Consider the following 20,029-nt stretch of genomic DNA (forward strand, 5'->3'; position numbering starts at 1 on the left):
ATTTACTGATCAGCAACTACAGGCCAAACACCAAAGGAAATTCTTTTCATGCGTAGATTCACTTAACAACAAGGAAGCAAAAACAAACTGTGCAAAACCTGTAAAGCAGGCAGTCTCATCCTCATTTTAAGATTAAAGAAACAAGGCTCAGAGTGGTTGACAAGCTTGGCGAAGTTGATATGGCCATTAGGTGATTCTCTTCTTTACCTCGACACCCTCTTTTTCTTATTCATCACATGAAGGTGATGTGGGCTGGGGGGGATAGGCCTGGTACTGGCCACTCTGCAGAGAAGTGTGAAATAATTGTGCTCAAGTGAAACACTTCCTTTATCAAGGAGTTGAGTATGAAAGATGAAACACAGAGGATCACAGAAAAGGGACTATTCTCTATTCTACCTAAACACTTGCATTGATGGTTTGTTTCCATGTGAGGTTTCGACAATGGGCACAAACTGGTTTTTTCATGAGATAAAGCAAGACAACCAGATTGAGCCCCAACTGCTTTTCTATTTGTTCCATTTATTAAGAGACTGGCAACTCACTTGCAAAGTCTGGTCTTATAGGCAACAGCCAAAGCACTTTGCGGGAACCAGGGTTTTTTGGTGCAGTGGTCTGGGTGAAACAGAAGAGTAGTTGCTCCCAACACCCATCCCAAAGAGCAACGTGGCTCTTGTTATATCTGGCTGGCTCCACAACTATCCAAGTTATGGGGCTACAGGGGATACTGTCTAGACCGGTTCTTTTGGCCCTGGGGTTGGCAGAACATGGAACCAGAAAGCCGAGGCATGGCTCAAACATCTCTCTGCATTTTTTCTGGTAGACAGTCAAGCTGGATGGAAACTAAATCTCAAACAATGACCAAATAGCAATAAACAAGAGAATAAAAAGACTGCACAGGGCTTTCTTTAGTCCTTGGTACATATGCCCTGGCTCATGGGCTATAAACCATGACATTTCTGAAGTGAATATCCTTGAGAATAAGAGCACAGTCTTAAAGCTGTATGACTTTCCCAGCTTGAGATGATTCTCATTGCAGGAGAGGTGTTCTCTAGTCTCAATGATAACACCATGATAGGAAAAACACATCAACATAGAATTGAAATAATTTATTTACCACTAGAGCACCACAAAACAGACATACATCATGTTAAAATACAGCATATTCAGTCATCAAAATACAAAACAGCTAATCTTATAGTCCATTTCTTTTTAAACCATGCCAACCAGAAAACTGTACTGCTGCTTAACATATAAAAACTGCAGCCCCACCCCACCCGTATACTAACATCTTCCCCTTCCCTCCCACATCCCTCCCTGCCCGTGGCAATATTTACTTATGGGAAGTAAAGACCTTACAGAACCCCAAACTTAAAAAAAAAAAAAGATTCAAGAGATCTTAAAATAGAGCATTTAAAATATTATCAGTGCATTCATGAGGAAAGACAAAATAATACAAAACAAACGTCATTCTATCTGAGAGGAAAACACCTGCAGAAATAAAAGTGATTTACATAGAATTCATCGAAAACGGAAGGAAAAAAAATCAACACACTCATTTCTGGGATTGGGTTACACCCAACACAAAGATTGTTCACCAGTAGGGCGTCCCCCCTCTCGCTTTTCCAGTTTTCAAATTTGCGAATCCAATTTGTCATTTAATGAACGGCCAGGAAAAGTCAGACATCTAGAAGTACAGGTTATCAGACAATTTCACTTGGATTCGCACCTCGCCATCCTGCCCTTTAGGTGACGCTGCAAATATTCCATTGTTTTACCTATTAACTTTTATCTTACAGTTGAATAAGGGACAATTGGCAAACTGTCATCTCCTACAAACCCTGGCGGAAGGGTACCTTCCCTGCAACGATGTGGCAAATCATTCATTTATTAAAGCAAGGTAAATTCTCGCCTCAGATCTAGAGAAGTCTCATTCAGAGAAAAAAATCACTTTTTGATCATGGGAGGATTTGGCTTGTACCTTTCAACCCTCAAAGAACACACATGAAAACCTTAACTTCCGTGAAATAAACTGAGTGACTTAGGCTGACCAGGGCGTTTTTTTTTTTTTTTCTCCCTTAAAAAAGAAATCAAGAAATATGTAAATCTTTCCATTTCCCCCCTGAACACTAAAAACCTGATTAAAGGAAAAGATGTTTCCTATGAACTGTCTGATCTCTACTAACAATAGAATTCGGTGAGCATACTGTTTAAGCCAAGTTGCAGAAACCTTTCTTAACTCAGCCACAAAGATTCCGAGTTACAGTCAGATCCTTAGGCCTCTGCTAAAACTAAAATATTTCAGCTCAATTATGTATACATCTATAATATTCCCCAATTTTCCTAAAATAGAAGACTGTTAACATCTGAACTGATTAGTAAGGATGCTTAGAAGATGGAGGAAGACTACTGAACTTGAATCTGTCCTTTTTATAAAAGAAAATCTACAGGACAAGTGGACTCAGGTAGCTTATGTCATAATAATGGACAATGCACAAAGCACAGTGGAGGAAACACTATAAAACACAGATTTGTAGTGCAAGTCAAACTATAGGGGCTTTACTCGAAAGTACTGGCCAGCTAAAGGAAACACACAGTTCTGAGCGATCATTAAAAATAGAGCCCCAATTTAAGTCCAATCTAAATCATAGTTGACATTATTACAGAACATTAAAAATATGGTAGAAATTTACACATTGCATGTAAAGTAGTTAACGTTTTGATTTAATAGTTTGCAAAGGAGATCTGCAGATGTGTTTCCAATTATACTGGCTTCTATACCCATCTATTATAATAATATAGGTACGGTTACATATATCTGAAACGAAGGAAAAAACCAATAGCATAGCTATACGGCAATACTTTCAGGTCTGAAGTTTGACCAGTACGTATCAAAAACATTTCAACATTTCACTGGTTTAACTAAACTGACAAAGAACCATTTACAATTAAAAAGAAAAAAAAAATCTTCCAGACTTATTCTGACTGAAAGTTCCTTTATTAACAGGCTTTTCAGTTTTGAACCTTACAAGAAGCTTCCTTAGGCAGTTGGTACATAGCATGTGCTTTCAGGGTCTTTATCTTAATGCAGGCTGGCTTGGTCATATAATAACTCGCTTGGGTTTTCATCCCGTGAATATGACCCCTTTTTTTCTGGCTCGTTTGAGTTCAAGTTCCTTAAGCCATCCATGAGTTTCTGGCAAAGTATTTGGTCTCCACTTTATACACCTGTTTTATTTTCCAAGGGCAATGAAATGTTCGTTATATAGTAACACACAATAAATAACTCACTGTTAACTCTAAAGGTAAGAACGGGAAGGGTCCCTATTGCATAGCAATACAGAAAAATCAAGTGAGGCATGGGATAGGAAAAGTATGTACAGCAATTCCACTTAATGGGATTTTCCTGTTTGTTTGGTTGTTCCTTTCACATAATTAACACTAACAAATTCTTCCAGTGTTTATTTTTGTCTTAAAAAAAAAAAAGGTTTTGCTTCTTGTCTCTCTTGCTTACCGAGTAGATGAAATGTAGAATAAAGCCTTCAATTTTTTGTTTTGTTTTGTTTCAGATGCCATTTTTAACAAACACAACCACAAACTTCCAACGTGTTTGAACTAGTACCGCTTTTTTCAAAATGTTTTTAACACTGTTGAAGCAAGGCTCTCTTACGTTTTCTTGTTACAAACATTGTCATTGTTCTTGTCGTCCTCCTCATCATCACCACCATGTGATTATCGTCCTGCCACTTCTCCAAGAATCTTAGCTGCATTTGCAAGACTTTACAATCATATTTGAAAGCTGTTCAATCTTGGGTGTTTTGCCGATATAGTAGAGAATGGTTAGCGGTTCTAAATCCTGGGACACACAGCAAGGAGAAGCAGATGCTTCTGGATTTATGGTGTTATATAAGCTGAGAACCTGAAAGGACACAGGAGAAGGAAGAAAACATAGGAAAAGACCAAAAAAAATGGGGTGGCAATTACTTTAAAAAGAACCATTCCATACTGTTATCTTATCAGTCACAGTACTCAGGAGACAATTTAAATTATTTTTGGTCAATTTCCTTCTCTTAACCCCCAATTATGGTCAACTTGATATGTGTTCCTAGTAATCACTGAATTCATCATTTTCCTACAGAATCCTTTTCTCATACATCGTAAACAGATGATTTTGTAGAAGCTCAGGTTGCACAAAGTCATTCATTCAACAGATTTTACAGTTTCCCCAATAATCCTTCACTTCGATCTCTACTTTGCTGCACATACTTGCCTGGCCGTCGAAAAAGCTGGTCCTCTCAGTATCTGTTCTTGTGTCTACACTTCTTTGTAACCTAGTGTATATTTCCAATTCCCACCTAGATTAGAGTTCCCTTGTGGTCAGAGATTCTCTGGACTTTGTTTTGACCTGATGGCCCTAGTAAGTCTTCTCTGGATGAAAGGAGACTCCTGCACTCGGTGAAGAAGTGAATATACGGAGAAGTGGAAGAATCACAGGTTTCATTAAAACTACCACCAAAGCTTTCGTCTACCCTTAGCCATAGAAAAAGACACCTGTCTGCAGTGTGAAACCTCTCTGTGCTGTGTCTTCTCAGGCCAATTTAATATCACCTACATTTTCATTTAAAAGAGAAAAAGATGCAATTCTTTTCACTTATCATTGCTTCATAAATATGATCGAGAGTTCAGCAGTTAAGAGTTAATTAAGAATGATATTAAAAGAAATCTGTATTTTTACTCATTCACTTTCTTACGTTTTGCTTCAAACAACAATGATAATCAACCCTCCATTTAGATTTCACGTGGCAAATGGTAGTGCCCAAGTTGGAGGGTGGATAGCCAGCCCTAAAATGGAATGAAGAGAAAGTTCTAGAGTTGGTTCTATGCCCCTAACTCCATTTTATATCAAAGGAGTATGCGACTTTTACCAGTGGAAGTATGTAGGTTCCCCAGTGATGATAAAGAGACATTTCCAAGGATTCCATTAATGTGTTAGGCAAACAGCAAGTGACCTTTTCCTCGACATTCACGGCCATTTTTTCAGCCTAAGACAGAAGGTCTGTTCAGTGCAGCAACACTGACTACTTTATTAAACTACCTCTGGCTCCCTGGGTAACTGTCCAAACCACATATTTGTGACCATGACAGTTATTCTTCCTCTCTCCTTGAAAAACAAGCATGGTCTCAGCCTTCACACACTCCCTCTGTGTATCAGGGAGGGGAATTATGTTTCTACTTGGCAATTGGGCCTTGCCCACATTACAGCTACTGTGGCCACAGCCCAGTTGAAGCAGGCTGGCCAGAGAGCTCAGACAAAGGGACAGACATGAGCAAGCTTTCCTCACATGGCCAAGCACATGGTCAGCCTGGAGTGCCAAAATCTACAGGGGAGTTGGGAAAACAGCTGAAGGAAGGAGAGTCCTATTTGTCAATTTAAAGTCGAGCATATGTAGGCATTTATAAATAAATAGACTTCATGTTCTGCTAGCACATGATTTTTCATATGCATTAAAGAGAAATTTTATAATGCAGATGGTCTAAAATAATTGATAACCCCAAAACTCTTGAATTCAGCTGAATGCATTATGTGATCCTTCTGGAAGCAGATTCATTTTCCTACCCTGCAGTGAAGGCAATTTTTCTAATGCCTCTTTAATAAGGAGATTTACAGAGGCATAACCCCGATGTGTAGCCACATTTCAGGAATTAAACTCAGTAAGACAGAGCAAACGGAGGCCTGGTTATAAAGCCAGGAAGCCTGCCTTCCAAATGCCTTCCAAGTTTTGGTTTGTCACCAACTGTTTGATCCGGGGCAAGTAATCTACACAATCTGGACCCGGATTTCTTTAGAAAAATGAGATGTTTGGACAAGATAACTTTCCATCTCTAAAACCCTACATTATGAGGTACCAGGAAAAAACACTTGGCTTGGACAGGCATCACTACATAGAAAAAGTCTTTGCTGATCTGGGCTACTAACCCATGACATCCAATCTAGGACTTGCTCTCTGAATTAGCCTTCTACCCTCACTGAAGTAACTTGACAGAATATTTAGATTCTTGTTCACTTTGGGTTATAAAGACTTAGAGATCCTAATTTTCAAATCATTTTCACTTATTTCATCGTCTTGCTCTTTACATCTATTCTTGAATTTGGCATTGTTATTTTAAAGATCACTTTTAACATAAACATTCCTTGTTACTGATAAGAAATTGAGGCTTAGAGAAGTTAAATGACTTTTTAATCTTTATTTTTTTTAATATAATTTATTGTCAGGTTAGCTAACATATAGTGTATACAGTGTGCTCTTGGCTTCGGGAGTAGATTCCCATGATTCATTGCTTATATACAATACCCAGTGCTCATCCCAACAAGTGTCCTCCTCAATGCCCATCACCCATTTTCCCTTCGCCCTTGCTGCCCCCATCAACCCTCAGTTTGTTCTCCGTATTTAAGAGCCTCTTATGGTTTGCCTCCCTCTCTGTTTGTAACTATTTTTGTCCCTTCCCTTCTTCATGGTCTTCTGTTAAGTTTCTCAAGTTCCACATATGAGTGAAAACATACGCTATCTGTCTTTCTCTGACTGACTTATTTCACTTAGCATAATACCCTCCAGTTCCATCCACGTTGTTGCTGCAAATGGCAAGATTTCATTCTTTTTCATTGCCAAGTTTTATTCCATCCATTGTGTGTGTGTACACACACACACACACACACACACACACACACACACCACATCTTCTTTATTCATTCATCAGTTGATGGACATTTGGGCTCTTTCCATAATTTGGCTATATAAATGACTTTTTAATTGCCATACGCTGGTGAGTCACGATGCCATGCCATCAGGTGAGGTCCTCAAACTTTTCTTTACTATGACAGTCCCTGATGTAGGTGATAACAGGTCCTCTTTTAGATGGGGACCTGGGTCCCTTCACATCCTAGCTGTATATGTGACACTAAGTGACATATTGAGTTTTTATAGCTACCAATCACTTACAGCTGTTGAGAATATAAGATAAAAAGAAAGCAATTAAACAACACTGTCTTCGGGTTGCCTATAATCTCATCAGGGAGGCAAAACCTACTCTTCAAACTGGTCATTGTTACTTCTGATTTCACCTGCAGCCGACATTCTTCCCCATCACTCAAAAGGATTTCTCCAGCACGCATTCAAGTGTGTTGATGAGTGGGCACCAGGCTAATTAGAATTCACTGGACATACTCTCAGCAGGTACACATTAGCAACCCAAGAATAGAAGAGACACAGGCCAAATACTTACCCTACTGTGCTGAGTGTCTGAACTCCATAAATACGGGCAAGCTCCAGCACAGAAGTTGGCATTGTACCCTTTAGGTTCATGAATCCATTTCCACCCAAGATCCCTCTTGAAATCAATATAAAGTGGACGTAGGCAGCAATTATCCTGCACATTTCTGTTAGAAGAAAGAGCGGTGGAGATTTTAAAGCTGATTTCCCCCACCCCTCATTCCAAGTCAGAAAAATGACTCATTCACTCATTCAAATGGCATCCAATGAGCACATTTCATGGGCCAGGTTTGAATGGTTTTATAGTAATCTCGAACGACTTCCATGATGGAGTGTTACGGTGATTTGCTGGACTACTTTCCCTTGTGAATTCTATACCCTGAGTCTTTTGGCCATACCCTTCAACGTCAAACCTTTCCCTAGAATGACTATATATACGCAGAGAGGTGGCTGGAAGAGATCAGTTTTGCCAACCAGCCTTAATTGCCCTTTCAAATATAAAATGAATCAAGTACGACAGCTATTTTCAAAGAACCACCTAAGACATTTTCCTTTGAGAATGAATCCTTCATTTTATCATGTCTCTTGATCCAGGAACGAGACAGAGATCAAAAAACGTGGAGCCTTGCTTAGTGCAACCATCGACTGTGGCGAGCAAAAAAAGCCATTTTACTCATGAACTCTTGGAGCAGTTCTCATCAGTGAGAACCCCTCACTGCCCACCCGCCCGCCCCCCCTCCCCAGCTCTCAAAATAAAAAGAGAAACTTCCTCTTATGAGGCTTGGTAAGAAACCACAGGAGAACACTAGCACTGTCTCCACCATGAACTCTTATAAGAATGGGAAATAGATTTGAGTTGCCTTTAGTCCCTCATATTCTGTAGCTAATGACACAATAAATAGCATTCTGCTTCTATTTCTCTCATATCTGTTACTATGACAAAAGGTATGACCATGGGCACTCTACTGTTGGGGGTGGGGGAGGGAAAGGTTTTCCAATACAGATAGTGAGTCTTTCCAATTAAGGACCCATCACCATACCCCTCAAGTAAACTTGTATTTGCTTTGGGGAGCAAGGAGCTCAATTTCTTCTTCAACCCCCAGGTGCTTCCGAGAGATCTGGGAAACAACTTCAGGAGCTAATTTTCTGACTTCACCCTTGGTTCATTGCAAGAAGCCAATGACTACAACGCAGAAAAACTGTTTTAAGCCTCTGGGAAGAATGACCTTGGGAGATATGATGGCTATACTGTACTGTATGTACCTGGCCTCAAGCAATAAGTGCAGTTTTTAGGTCAATTGATAAGAAAGGGCAAAGGCAGTACAAGAGTCAACAGACATAATTACTTTGTCTTATTTTTATTTCCTTTACCTAAAACAATAGGCTGCATCCAAAGCACGCTTCTTCCGCCGGTTGGACTGTTGTGACTCAAGTCTGTAGGAGGGCAACAACATTAGCAGGAGGTGTGGGGTCTTTCCACTGTTTTTTTTCCTAGTGGACTTTATAGTTTTCTGATCACCACTGGTATATGTGGAGGTGCCATCAATACCTTGAAAAAATGCATTTGGGTAACAAACATTTAGCTTTACCTTCATCAAATATAACCAGCCTTTTTTTTTTTTGCTTTGTATTCTATCACAAATGGCAGTGATGACCACAACAGCATCATCACCTGGCTACAGTCATTCCCCACGTAAATAGGACATAAGAAGACAATTGGAGGTGACAAGGAACACTTCTAACTGCAGCTGCTCTTGTCAGGAGGCAGCTCGGTGTCCAAGTCAGGGCTTGTTGGCTATGAGGATCACTACAGAAGAGGCCTTTGACCATAGTCCAAGGGCAACCTAGGTCGTTTATTTTAGTCAACCCTCAGTTGAGGCCACGTTCAGTCCCTCAGCGACTGAAAAGAACATGCCTTGTCACCCACCAGTCCACTCTCTTCCTAAGACTACTAAAGTCAGAAGATTTCTCTAATGAACATAACCCGAGACTTACACTAAATTGCAGTGAATTAGGTTCAAGTGAAACAGAAGTCACCCTTACCTAATGCTATTTTGGGAAGCGGCGAAGAAAGGGCTTTTTCATTTATTTTATGGCATCCTCAACACTTTCCTGATTCCATCTGAGATTTAGAAACTCGAGCTCCCCAAAGCATGCTCAAGAGACTGCCAGTTTAAGCATTTAATCTCCACACTCTAGAGAATCATGGCTAGGTTAGAGACTGAAATAAATCTCTAGACTTCTGGGAGTGTTTTTCCATGAGTAAGGGCCACTGTAGCCTTCTGCATGAGGATGAAGGTCTCAGGTGGTGGTGGTTGGGAAGGGAACTCAGCTCCCAGATGCGGTGGTATGGAGTCCATACAGCACTAGCCCGCAGCACACTTCCTTCTTAACGCTCATCTCCAAACTGGTTATCTAATAAGAGAAGTTGCCTCAAACCCTTGGTATCTCTTCACTCTCCTTGAACTTTGGCTAATCACTAAGAGGGAAGCAAAATAGGGGAAAACTAAAGACTTATAGTTATGTGTTTTTTAAATGATTATAAAAGTCTGATGAGGAAGCCGTTTGCTAGGAAAGGTGGAGTGTTCTGATCCGTATAAGGTTAGTTAAAGAGGCTGTGGTGTGAAGAGATTCCCTTCTGTGAAATACAGTTGTGAGCTCCCGACATTGGGTCTGGGGCATTATCAATGGATTTCCTTGAATGTCCGCTATTGTCGTCTGTAATACCAGCACGGGTGGAAAGTTGGTTCGCTTAAATGAAGACCAAAGGGGTTAATGGACTAATAGTTTGGGAAGTTGATGAATCAGCCAGTTACTACTGCCCGGTCATCACCGGGCACTGAGCAACGTAAAGAGGGAACCAATTCCTTTGTCCCAATCCTTTCTGCCTTTATATTATCTTTATCCAACCATTTTTTTACCCACACAACTAAAACTCCCCAGGCCTCACCAAACAATCCCGATTTCACCTGCAAACTGATTTCGTCCCCCATGAGACTATCAATATAGGCCCTTCCCTCCCCCACCTCAAATGACCAAGTTTCAGTTACCTGCAAATCTTGCTTCTAGCTCTTCACTTTTATTGGGAATGATGTAATTATTAGATGGTACAAAGGTGCAGCAGGGACAGTGTAAGCTTATTTTAAATCCCAGGTTTCTGTCTGGAAAACATGAAGTAAAGGAGGTCATTTGGATGTGTGACAATACCCTTAAATCTGCAATCAACTTACAATAACTTAAGGTCACTGAACAGCTAGGGATGAACACAGAGGGTGGTTGTAAACCTTTATGGTGGAGCCATTCGTGAACGGCGTCAGTTACATCGAAGGAAAGCCATTCGCCTTCTGCCCTTGTCTTCACAACTTTGCTGTCAATGTAGCGCTGGGTTGGAGACGTTAAGTCTTTGGATTTGAGAATCTGGGGAAGGAAAGGAGAGAGAAAGGAAAAAGCTCAGCTGGCATATGGACAGCATGCCTAACCCAAAACCATTAACGCTATTCCAATTCATTATCTAAACGTAGCTCCACTCTGGTATCATCCCCATGTATTGTCATTTAATAGCATGGCCGTGAGCATAAAAACATAACACCAGGCCATTTGCCATGAAAAATAGAGCTACTAAGTCATCTGTGTGTTAGGATAAAGGTGAGAGGAACCTTAAAGCCAAGTGTCTAAAAGAAAGTGACAGTAATTATTTTTACTTTGCTGATATAAGCTTTGCAAGATTTCAGCCATAAATTCTATTCCAATAAGTTAATGGCTTTGTTGTTCTGCTTCTCCATTTTTTTTTAAATTTGGGGAGCTGGAAGGTGGCGAGGGACAGGAGGAGCGGGCCAGTTCAGAGGATCCATGCCCACACTCTGGAAGGCTCTGAATTAGAAATCTCCTTCTAATAAAGACAAAAAGGTCTCACCCTGGTTTCTAAATCCACCAACATTAATATATGTGGCATGCCTCAGCTTTTGAGGTAAATCTCTAGCTGGGATTTTTACTCTCAATGTGACTTGTTATGATTTATAAAGATATTCCATATCCCACAGACCAAGAATGAATTTGGGCAGGAGCAGTCTGGCAGTGTGTATTAAGAGCCTGAAAGCAAATCAGCCTGAACACTGAGACTTCAGAAGGATTCATTTATTTCAAATACGTAAAGAGCAACTATAGGGTTTCTATAGGAAGTGAATGTTTTATGTGGTTTTTAAAAATTCTGTCTGTCTTTAAATGATAGTGTTTTATGAACCAGTCAAACCAAGATCCCAGGTCTCCTAGAGCTTTATTAAATCCCTACCCAAACCTGTATCTTGCCTTTCCTTAGTACTTGGGGTCTCAAGCCCTATTATGTGATACCTGCCCTTCCTGATATTAAGTCTAACTACTCTGTGCTCATTTCATACATGTAGGTTTAGTCTCTCCATCAAGTTCATAAGCTTCCCCATGGCCATGATCACATCTTTGATTTGATGCCATTTCAAAGCACTGCACTCAATTTAATCACTGTATATTACATGACTCTCTGAATACCCAGAAGACTTATTTACTCTCCTTTAAACCTTGCAAAACAAAAATGCATACTCTTCTTGCTGATTTCAAAATGAACTTTTCTTCCCTGTGTATACATGATTTGTTTCAGGTACTTTTGCAACAAACGCTTCCTAAGATATTTGGTGTTATGGTCGACTTTTTTCTGGATTAAGTACATTTAGAAAAGGAGAGACATTCACACAATTGAATTTTGGGGGGCCTTCAGTGAATTTTAGACAAAACCTACTCTACGGTCTTGCCCCTGAGGTTCAACAAACCCCCACTAACTGAAGACAATCTAGAAGCAATCATGATTCTACCACAGGCAAGAGATGTTCTTTGTGAATTAAAGGAAGCAAGTAAACATGGCTTGAGGGCTGTGCTCACTGGGTTCTGGGCTTGGCACACATGATTTCATTTCATTTAATCCTCAGAACATTCCTGTAAAGTAGATTGAGGAAACAGAGACCTGGGGAGGTTAAGTAACTCACGCAGTGCCTCATGGTGAACACGTATTGAGAGAGGATTCAAAACAATCCCCTAATTTTCCTGTCTCAGTGCTGGATTTTGAAGGCCAAAGAGTTATGGGGGTCAGTTTTGAATCATGATTCATGCTTACCCCTTTCCAGGTAACAAAAAACATTCAGTGATAGAAGCAGAGATTTTTCAATAAGATTATAATAAACGTTGGTACAAGACGGAAACATAACGTGTGGAATGTACACACAGTTAATGCAGTCATAAACCTGTAACTTTAAAGGTACAGCTTAAGAGCAGTCCACTTCTCTGTAAATCAAACCATGTTGTGAAAACACTCCCAGTTGGGCAAATAAGACACCACACATCCAGTTCATAATTAATGGTATGATTAATCTAACCTAGGATAACAATGCTATAACAATGGTTGAGAAGTTTTCAGCATTTCCATCTGCCTCACTGCTTAAAGATTAGTAGGAAATCCAGGGGCCCTTGGGTGGCTCGGTCAGTGGGGTGTCTAACTTCGGCTCAGGTCATGCATGATCTCATGGTGTGTGGGATCTAGATCTGCATCGGATTCCCTGCTGTCAACGTGGGGCCCAGTGTCTCCCCCGCTTGCATGCGTGCGCATGCGCGCGCGCTCTCTCTCTCAAAAGTAAACATTAAAAAAAGATTTTAAAAAATCAGTAGCAAATCCAGAGCTCATTTTTCTGATGTTAAATTTCTTCCCCTCGTCAACCTCCTATAATGATGAATTATTTCATGATGTTTTTATTGGCTTTGCTCCTAATCAGCACATTGCTTTCATTGTTGTATTAATTACATATTTTGCATATGTAAAATATATCAAATGTCTATGATATCTAGCTCTGATATAAATATATAGAGAGTCCCACTGAAGACACAGAATTTATTTTAACCACCACATTCACCAACTCAGCAGGGAAAACACAGACTGGCAAGTCTATGGAAATTCTTCACCTAGAAAGAAGAGGTAAATTTAGATGATCTTGCTTTAAAGGCAGACCAAAATGGAGCGAGAAGATTCTGAAACTTGTTTTCTTTCTTAAATCTCATTTTCTAGTAAGTGGTCCCTCGGCCACAAAACACCAGGAGGTTCTGACAGCAGACAACTTCATATTCTCATAGGACTGAGAGGTTCTCTATGTCTTCTCACCAGCTCAAGAACAAGCCCATTTAAACCACCCAAGAATGACAGCTAGTTAGCTGCCCACTTCGGAAACAGAGAGGTGGCTTTGGTCTTGTGGGTTTGCTGTCTCAAACTTTATGGCCAAGGAGGTCTTAAACCGATTTGTTGCAGTGTAACTCCATTCTTTCTTACCCAGTCCTCAGTGGAAACAGGAAACAGCTGCTCTCCATCACTCATAGACTATCCCTCATATTCTTGGAGACTATTATTAAGTCCCCCTCAGCATGCCTGCTCTCTCTCTCTCTAAGCTAAATAAACCCTGTTCCTTTAGCCCATATTTAGAGGGGCAATTTCCCAAACCTTTAATCAGTTGGGTCACTAACTAGGATGAATGATGCTATATAAAAATACTCCTCCTACAGCTTCATGGTGCTGTTTCAAAACTGGCTAGAAAACCTTCTAATCACATCTCAGAGTCTCAAATCTTAACTTGAAAGGTATCTTCTTTCTAAGAATAGGCACAGCCTCCCTATTCCCTGTTTATCTTCCATTTATCACCCACACAAAATTAAACCGGAAGGGAAGAAAATCAACCCACTGCTATTATCGATTAGTACTTCCTTAAATTCAAGAGTTCATACAAAAATGACTAGATCAGTCAACTCCCCACTCTATTTTAGCTTTTGCTGTCTGTCTCTCTCCTATCTCCTAACAAGTGTATTGAATGTGAACAGTCATGGGAATGCAGCTGTTGTTTTTTCTAGAGCCAAAGTCGCTTCTAAATTCCTTTATAGATATCGTATCATGACCAAGATAGTTTAGTTGAACAGTAGAAGCTTTCTTAGCTGTCCTCCACTTAGCTGGCCAGATTAACCAGGATTCTCCATTTGTCCTATAATATATATTAGCTTATGTTGGGGTTCATTTGCTGGAAAGCTACTCTCTACTATGTTCCAAGCACTTCTGATCTTACCCGTTGAGTCGTATGCTTAGCAAGTATCAATTGTACATGTTTCTAAACTTGTTTATGATAGCTGGACTTGATATTATAATTTTACAGGTGAATTAAATGGCCTAGAAATGATGAAATACAGGACCAAAAGTGAAGAGAGCTGTTGCTTCTGTGAAAACCAAGTTGAATGCTTTGGAAAGTCTTCATACATACAAGTTGCTTTAAAATAGTTTTTTGGGGGGTGCCTGCGTGGCTCAGTCGGTTGGGCAGCTGACTTCGGCTCAGGTCATGATCTCGCAGTCCATGAGTTCTAGCCCCGTGTCAGGCTCTGTGCTGACAGCTCAGAGCCTGGAGCCTGCTTCGGATTCTGTGTCTCCCTCTGTCTGACCCTCCCCTGTTCATGCTCTGTCTCTCCCTGTCTCAAAAATAAATAAATGTTAAAAAAAAAAGTTTTTTTTTTTTAACAGTTTGGTGGTTCCTCAAAAAGGTAAACATAGAATTATCATTTGATTCAGTGATTCCACTCCTAGTATATACCCCAAAGAACTGAAAGCAGGGACTCAAACAGATACTTGTACCCCAATGTTCATAGCAATGTTACTCATAATAGCTGAAAGATGAAAACAACCCAAAGTGTTCATCAATAGATATACAAACAATCTAAATAAAATGTAGCATATACACATAACAGAATATTATTCAGCCATAAAAATGAATGAAATTCTGAAACATATTACAACATGGATGAATCTTGAAAACATTATGCTAAGGAAGCCTGGGAGGCTCAGTTGGTTAAGCGTCCGACTCTTGATTTTGGCTCAGGTCATGATCTCACGGTTCATGAGATCGAGCCCCGTGACTGGGTCTGCGCTGGCAGCGTGGAGCCTGCTTGGGATTCTCTCTCTCCCTCACACATGCTCTCTCTCTTTCAAAATAAACATAAAAAAAAAACAAAAAACAAACAAAAAAAAACCCATTATGCTAAGTGAAATAAGCCAGACACAAAAGGACAAATATTATATGATTTCATTTACATAAGGCAGCTAGAATAGGCAAATTCATAGATACAGAAAGTGGAATAGAAGTTACCAGAAATGGAGGGTAGGTAAACAGGGAGTTATCATTTAATGGGTACAGAGTTTCTGTTTGGGATAATGGAAAATTTCTGGAAATAGTCAGTAGTAACGGCTGTATTACATTGTGAATGCACTTAATGCCACTGAATCGGGTACTTAAAAAATGGTTACAAGGTAAATTTTATGTATATTTTACCACAACAAATTTTTCTTCTAATTTTAGATGTCAGAGAGACAGCTATTGAAGAAATAACAATAGGAATAATCTGATAAAAACCTAGAAGGATCCTGCACGCCCGTCGCTCAGCAAATTGGCCTGAAACTTCTTTCTTATTCAAAGAAACAAAAAAACCCAAATTGTAGATGATGCCTAATGGATGTTGTTCATGAAAAAAATACAACATGGGTTGGCAATAGGCAGAGTCAGAGTCCAAGAAAAGCCCTTGGCCTTTTATAAAAAACACATATATATGGTTTAAGTTAAAATACTCATCCCCACACTCACTCACTCCTGTTTCTATAATCCGCCCACCCCTTTGACTTTTTTCAAGTAACAGACAGACCAACAACTGTTTCTGACCAAATTAGAAAAGACAGCTTCTAATACACTGACAATGAGATTTAGCTGTCTCTCACTTAGCTACCACCCACAGCGGTATGAATGTTACCTTCATTACATTATTGATATACACACATTATCTATAATACGTGCAAAATACCCACATACTGCCTTTGGCAAGGCAGTGAATTACAAGACTCCCTACACAAAAGGATCCATTCATCTCTCTGCCACTGGAAAGCAGCCAATCAAGAGTGGATGGAGGCAAAAGTCACTGATGTTACCCAATCTTTTGGGGGGAAAAAAGAAAGAAAGAAAGAAAGAAAGAAAGAAAGAAAGAGAGAGAGAAAGAGAGAAAGAGAGGACTAGATGCAAATTACAGCCAGAGGAAAGCTTAGTCTTAAAGGTATAATGTTGTAAATCAACTCAGGATTTGGCTTAGACACCAAGGGCGATACCCATTCCGCTCCTAGGAGAGGCTGCAAAGAGGTATAGAAAGCATTAGGTATTTTATTTTACTTTGCATATGCAAACATCAACGGACCCACAGGAAAACCAGGGGGCCAATTCAACCACACTTCTAATGGAAAGAGAAATGTAACAATAGGGCTGTAGAGAAAAACCGGATCCTGGTTAACCAGTTGTTGTTTTTAAGGGCATTTAATGTTTTTATTGTACTTAACATTTAAGTGTATTTAAATGTTTGCGGTTACTTGCACAAAGTGATTAGCAGATGCTGAATTAAGCGTTTACTCCATTGGCCACATTCTCTCAGATCTGCCTGACCTCACATTCTCTAACTTTACTGGCATGAAGCGTCCGTGTTAGAAAGGCACTTGGGGGCCATGTGTTCCAACCCATATGATTCATTCTCTAACATTTTGGTCTCTGTCTGAAGACTACTCATGAAAGTAGCCTCACTACTTCTTGAGAAAGGCCATCTCGCTTCTGAGTAATTTGTATGCTGTAATTTTCCTTATCTGGGATTTTCAATATCGGAGCGCCTAGGGGGCTCAGCTGGTTGAGTGTCCGACTTCAGCCCAGATGATAATCCCATTAGTGAGTTCGAGTCCCACGCTGGGCTCTCTGCTGTCAGCGCAGAGCCCTCTTTGGATCCTCCGTCGCCCTCTCTTTGCCCCTCCCTCTCTCTCTCTTGAAAATAAATAAACATGAAAACATTTTTTTAAAACAAAATCTCCTTGGGGTGGCTGGGTGGCTCAGTCGGTTAAGCCTCTGACTTTGGCTCAGGTCATGATCTCAAGGTCTGTGAGTTCGAGCCCCGCGTCGGGCTCTGTGCTGACAGCTCAGAGCCTGGAGCCTGTTTCAGATTCTGTGTCTCCCTCTTTCTCTGACCCTCCCCTGTTCATGCTCTCTCTGTCTCGAAGATAAATAAATGTTAAAAAAATAAAATAAAAAATAAAATCTCCATCAACTAGCCTTCCTTAATGACAGTACCACTGCTCCACATTCATACGATCACTGGCATTTATTCAAACATTTGCACGTTTTCATGTTTTTTAGTCTTCCAAAGAACCCTGTGAGGTGGACGTGATTATCTACAGTCTTTATTATCTACAGTCTTCAGCTAATGGAAAGAGGCTGAAGTACTTACTTGGGTTACCAACGCCCTGTAGGATAAGTCTGGACTGACATGTTGCCCTCTGAATTCCAGCGGAAAGGGCTCCCCCATGTTGGATTTTGCTCTCCGGAACAGATGTAAAATGCTTTTTCCATGTCAGGCACCAGCCACAAGAGGTGGCTTCTCTCCACTGCTTCCTTCAGGACAACGTTTGAGGTTCCTCACCATCTTTGTCAAGCCCCTTTTCAATACTCCTCTATAATAATTTCCTCAACACAGTCAGGTGCAATCTAGCAGAATGTGGAGAATATTACAGAATGTGCCCCGTGTGGAAGAGAGGGGCTCTTGCCCTCCTTGTTCTGGTCGCTATTTTTGAGGCAAACAATTTACTTTTGTCAGCAACCACACCACACCACTGAGTCAGAGTAAACGTTGTATAAAATAAAACTTTTGTCCTGACACAAACTGTTAGGTCAGATTTTCTACCCCAAATCCTTTCTGGAATGACATGGAATAAAGAGAAAGAAATGAAGGAAGGCAAAGAGAGAAAGGAAAGTTGGTTTATTTAGGCCCATGGTTCTCTAACTTCAGCCTGCATTGGAAACACCTGGAGGGCTTATTAAAACACAGATTGTGGAGCCCCACCCCCCAGGTTCTGATCTAATAGCAATTTGCCTTTCTAACATATTCCTAGGTGATGCCCAGGCTGCTGGTCCACTCTGAGAACCACTGCCCAAGTCTATGCTTATGCAGTTCATTCTTGCAGTTGGTTAAGTGCAAATTACACATTATCTCTCTTAATTTGGAACTTATTGGACTCTGGCCTTTTGGGATCTCTCTGAATTTTGTTTGTTACTCAACGTATATGCTATTCTTTGTGGCCACATAGCATCAGCAACTGTGTACTTCATCAAGGTGATGAGAACAACGTTAAGTTACTTAGAGCCAAAACCATACCCTGCTGCTGGGTCCTTGGGTACTTCTTTCCTGGTGGGCCCTGTTTCTTTGATCAACATCCTGTGGTTATGTTGCATGTGGCAGCAAAAAAGGAGAACTTCACTTGTGTAAGGTGTGAGGCCCAATTTAGGCCAGGAGTCTTGCCCATCTTTGCCAACTAATAACCAGTCCTGTGGTCCCTTAAGTTTCTTTGAAGAACCCACGGGGTTTGCCAAGTGCCTTTGGAAATCATTAATGCAGTGAAAAGTTTCATAGGCTTTGAAGTCAGGCAAGCATAAACTACCACTTACTGGATCTGTGATTTTCTTATTTATGAAATGGGTTAATAAGACACCACCTTCTATGTTTGTTAAGAGAATTAAATAACACACAAGCAGAGAAAGCACCTATCACATTGCTGGTATTCAGTAAATGGGAATTATCATGATAATTATGTTCCTTATCTGGTCAAAATCTTCCAGAGGCTTCTACTATCTAATGAATAAGCTTCAGATTCCATAGGTCAGTATTTCAGACACAACTTGTCACCAATCCGTCATCCCAGACTCACCTCTCATCCCTAGAAACCAAATCTAAACAGTATCCCTAAAATATATATTCCACATCTCAACTCTGCATTTAGACCGGTATCCCTCAGGACATCTTCCCCACTCCTCCCATTTTTACTTAAAAACAAAAACAAACACAACAATAATGAAAACCTTCCTATTCTTCAGCCTAGCTTTTCAATGAAATGGTTACTTTCACTCTGAAGTCAGTTTTCTTATCCTAGGCCCCCAGCAACTACTGGGGGTGCTGAATAGTCAGCCCTTTGCCCACAGTGGCCTCGAGGGTAATGCTGCATGAGTGTAAGTATCCATTTTTTTCAACGGGGTAGTTAGTAAGCTACTAAAAGAGAGAGGGAAGCATGCACTTATTTATATCTCCATAATCCTTGCATTCCAGTTGGTTGACACTGGAGGCTTCAAGAATAACATTCACTGGGGCGCCTGGGTGGTTCAGTTGGTTAAGAATCCAACTTCAGCTCAGGTCGTGATTTCACGGTTCGTGAGTTCGAGCCTCATGTCGGGCTCTCTGCTGACAGCTCAGAGCTTGGAGTCTGCTTCAGATTCTGTGTTTCCCTCTCTCTCTGCCCCTCCCCCACTCATGTTTCTTTCTCTCTCTCTGTCTCTCTTTCAAAAATAAATAAACATTTAAAAAATTAAAAAAAAAAAGAATACATGTTCACTGATTTAATTTTGGAGACTCGACTCTCTGGGTCGCAATCTTGCTAATACCAGCATTTGCTCTCATGCAAAGAGACACTCAGCACACGGATGAAAGTGTTTCTTGGCTTATCCACAGGCGGAACAACAGATTCTCCAACATACCACTTACATTGACTGTGGAGGAACCTTTTGCCCACATGACAAAAGCCAAAAGCCAAACCAACCTACATGTTCTAAAATATTTAATACAATCAGTTAATTTGTTTAGTTATTCATCCATTTGTT

General features: G+C 40.4%; 1 protein-coding gene across 4 annotated transcripts in view; it reads right to left on the reverse strand.

Moving 5' to 3' along the window:
- Nucleotides 1–1,091: 1,091 nt before the first annotated feature.
- The window catches only part of TGFB2 (transforming growth factor beta 2), an 83,807-nt gene continuing 64,869 nt past the window's right edge, over nucleotides 1,092–20,029 (reverse strand). For 2 of the 4 annotated variants that reach the window (XM_045455745.1, XM_045455746.1), the window contains 5 exons: nucleotides 10,550–10,682; nucleotides 10,316–10,426; nucleotides 8,637–8,814; nucleotides 7,279–7,432; nucleotides 1,092–3,916 (listed from right to left, as the gene is read on the reverse strand). In XM_045455745.1, the coding sequence (XP_045311701.1) occupies nucleotides 3,758–3,916; nucleotides 7,279–7,432; nucleotides 8,637–8,814; nucleotides 10,316–10,426; nucleotides 10,550–10,682 (735 nt within the window). In that variant the 3' untranslated portion in view covers nucleotides 1,092–3,757. Of the gene's footprint in view, nucleotides 3,917–7,278; nucleotides 7,433–8,636; nucleotides 8,815–10,315; nucleotides 10,683–20,029 lie in introns of all 4 variants that reach the window. The other 2 variants (XM_045455747.1, XM_045455744.1) reach the window with 2 other exon arrangements.

Source organism: Leopardus geoffroyi, chromosome C3 (genome assembly GCF_018350155.1).
Source record: "Leopardus geoffroyi isolate Oge1 chromosome C3, O.geoffroyi_Oge1_pat1.0, whole genome shotgun sequence".
In the NCBI taxonomy this organism is placed as follows: Eukaryota; Metazoa; Chordata; class Mammalia; order Carnivora; family Felidae; genus Leopardus; species Leopardus geoffroyi.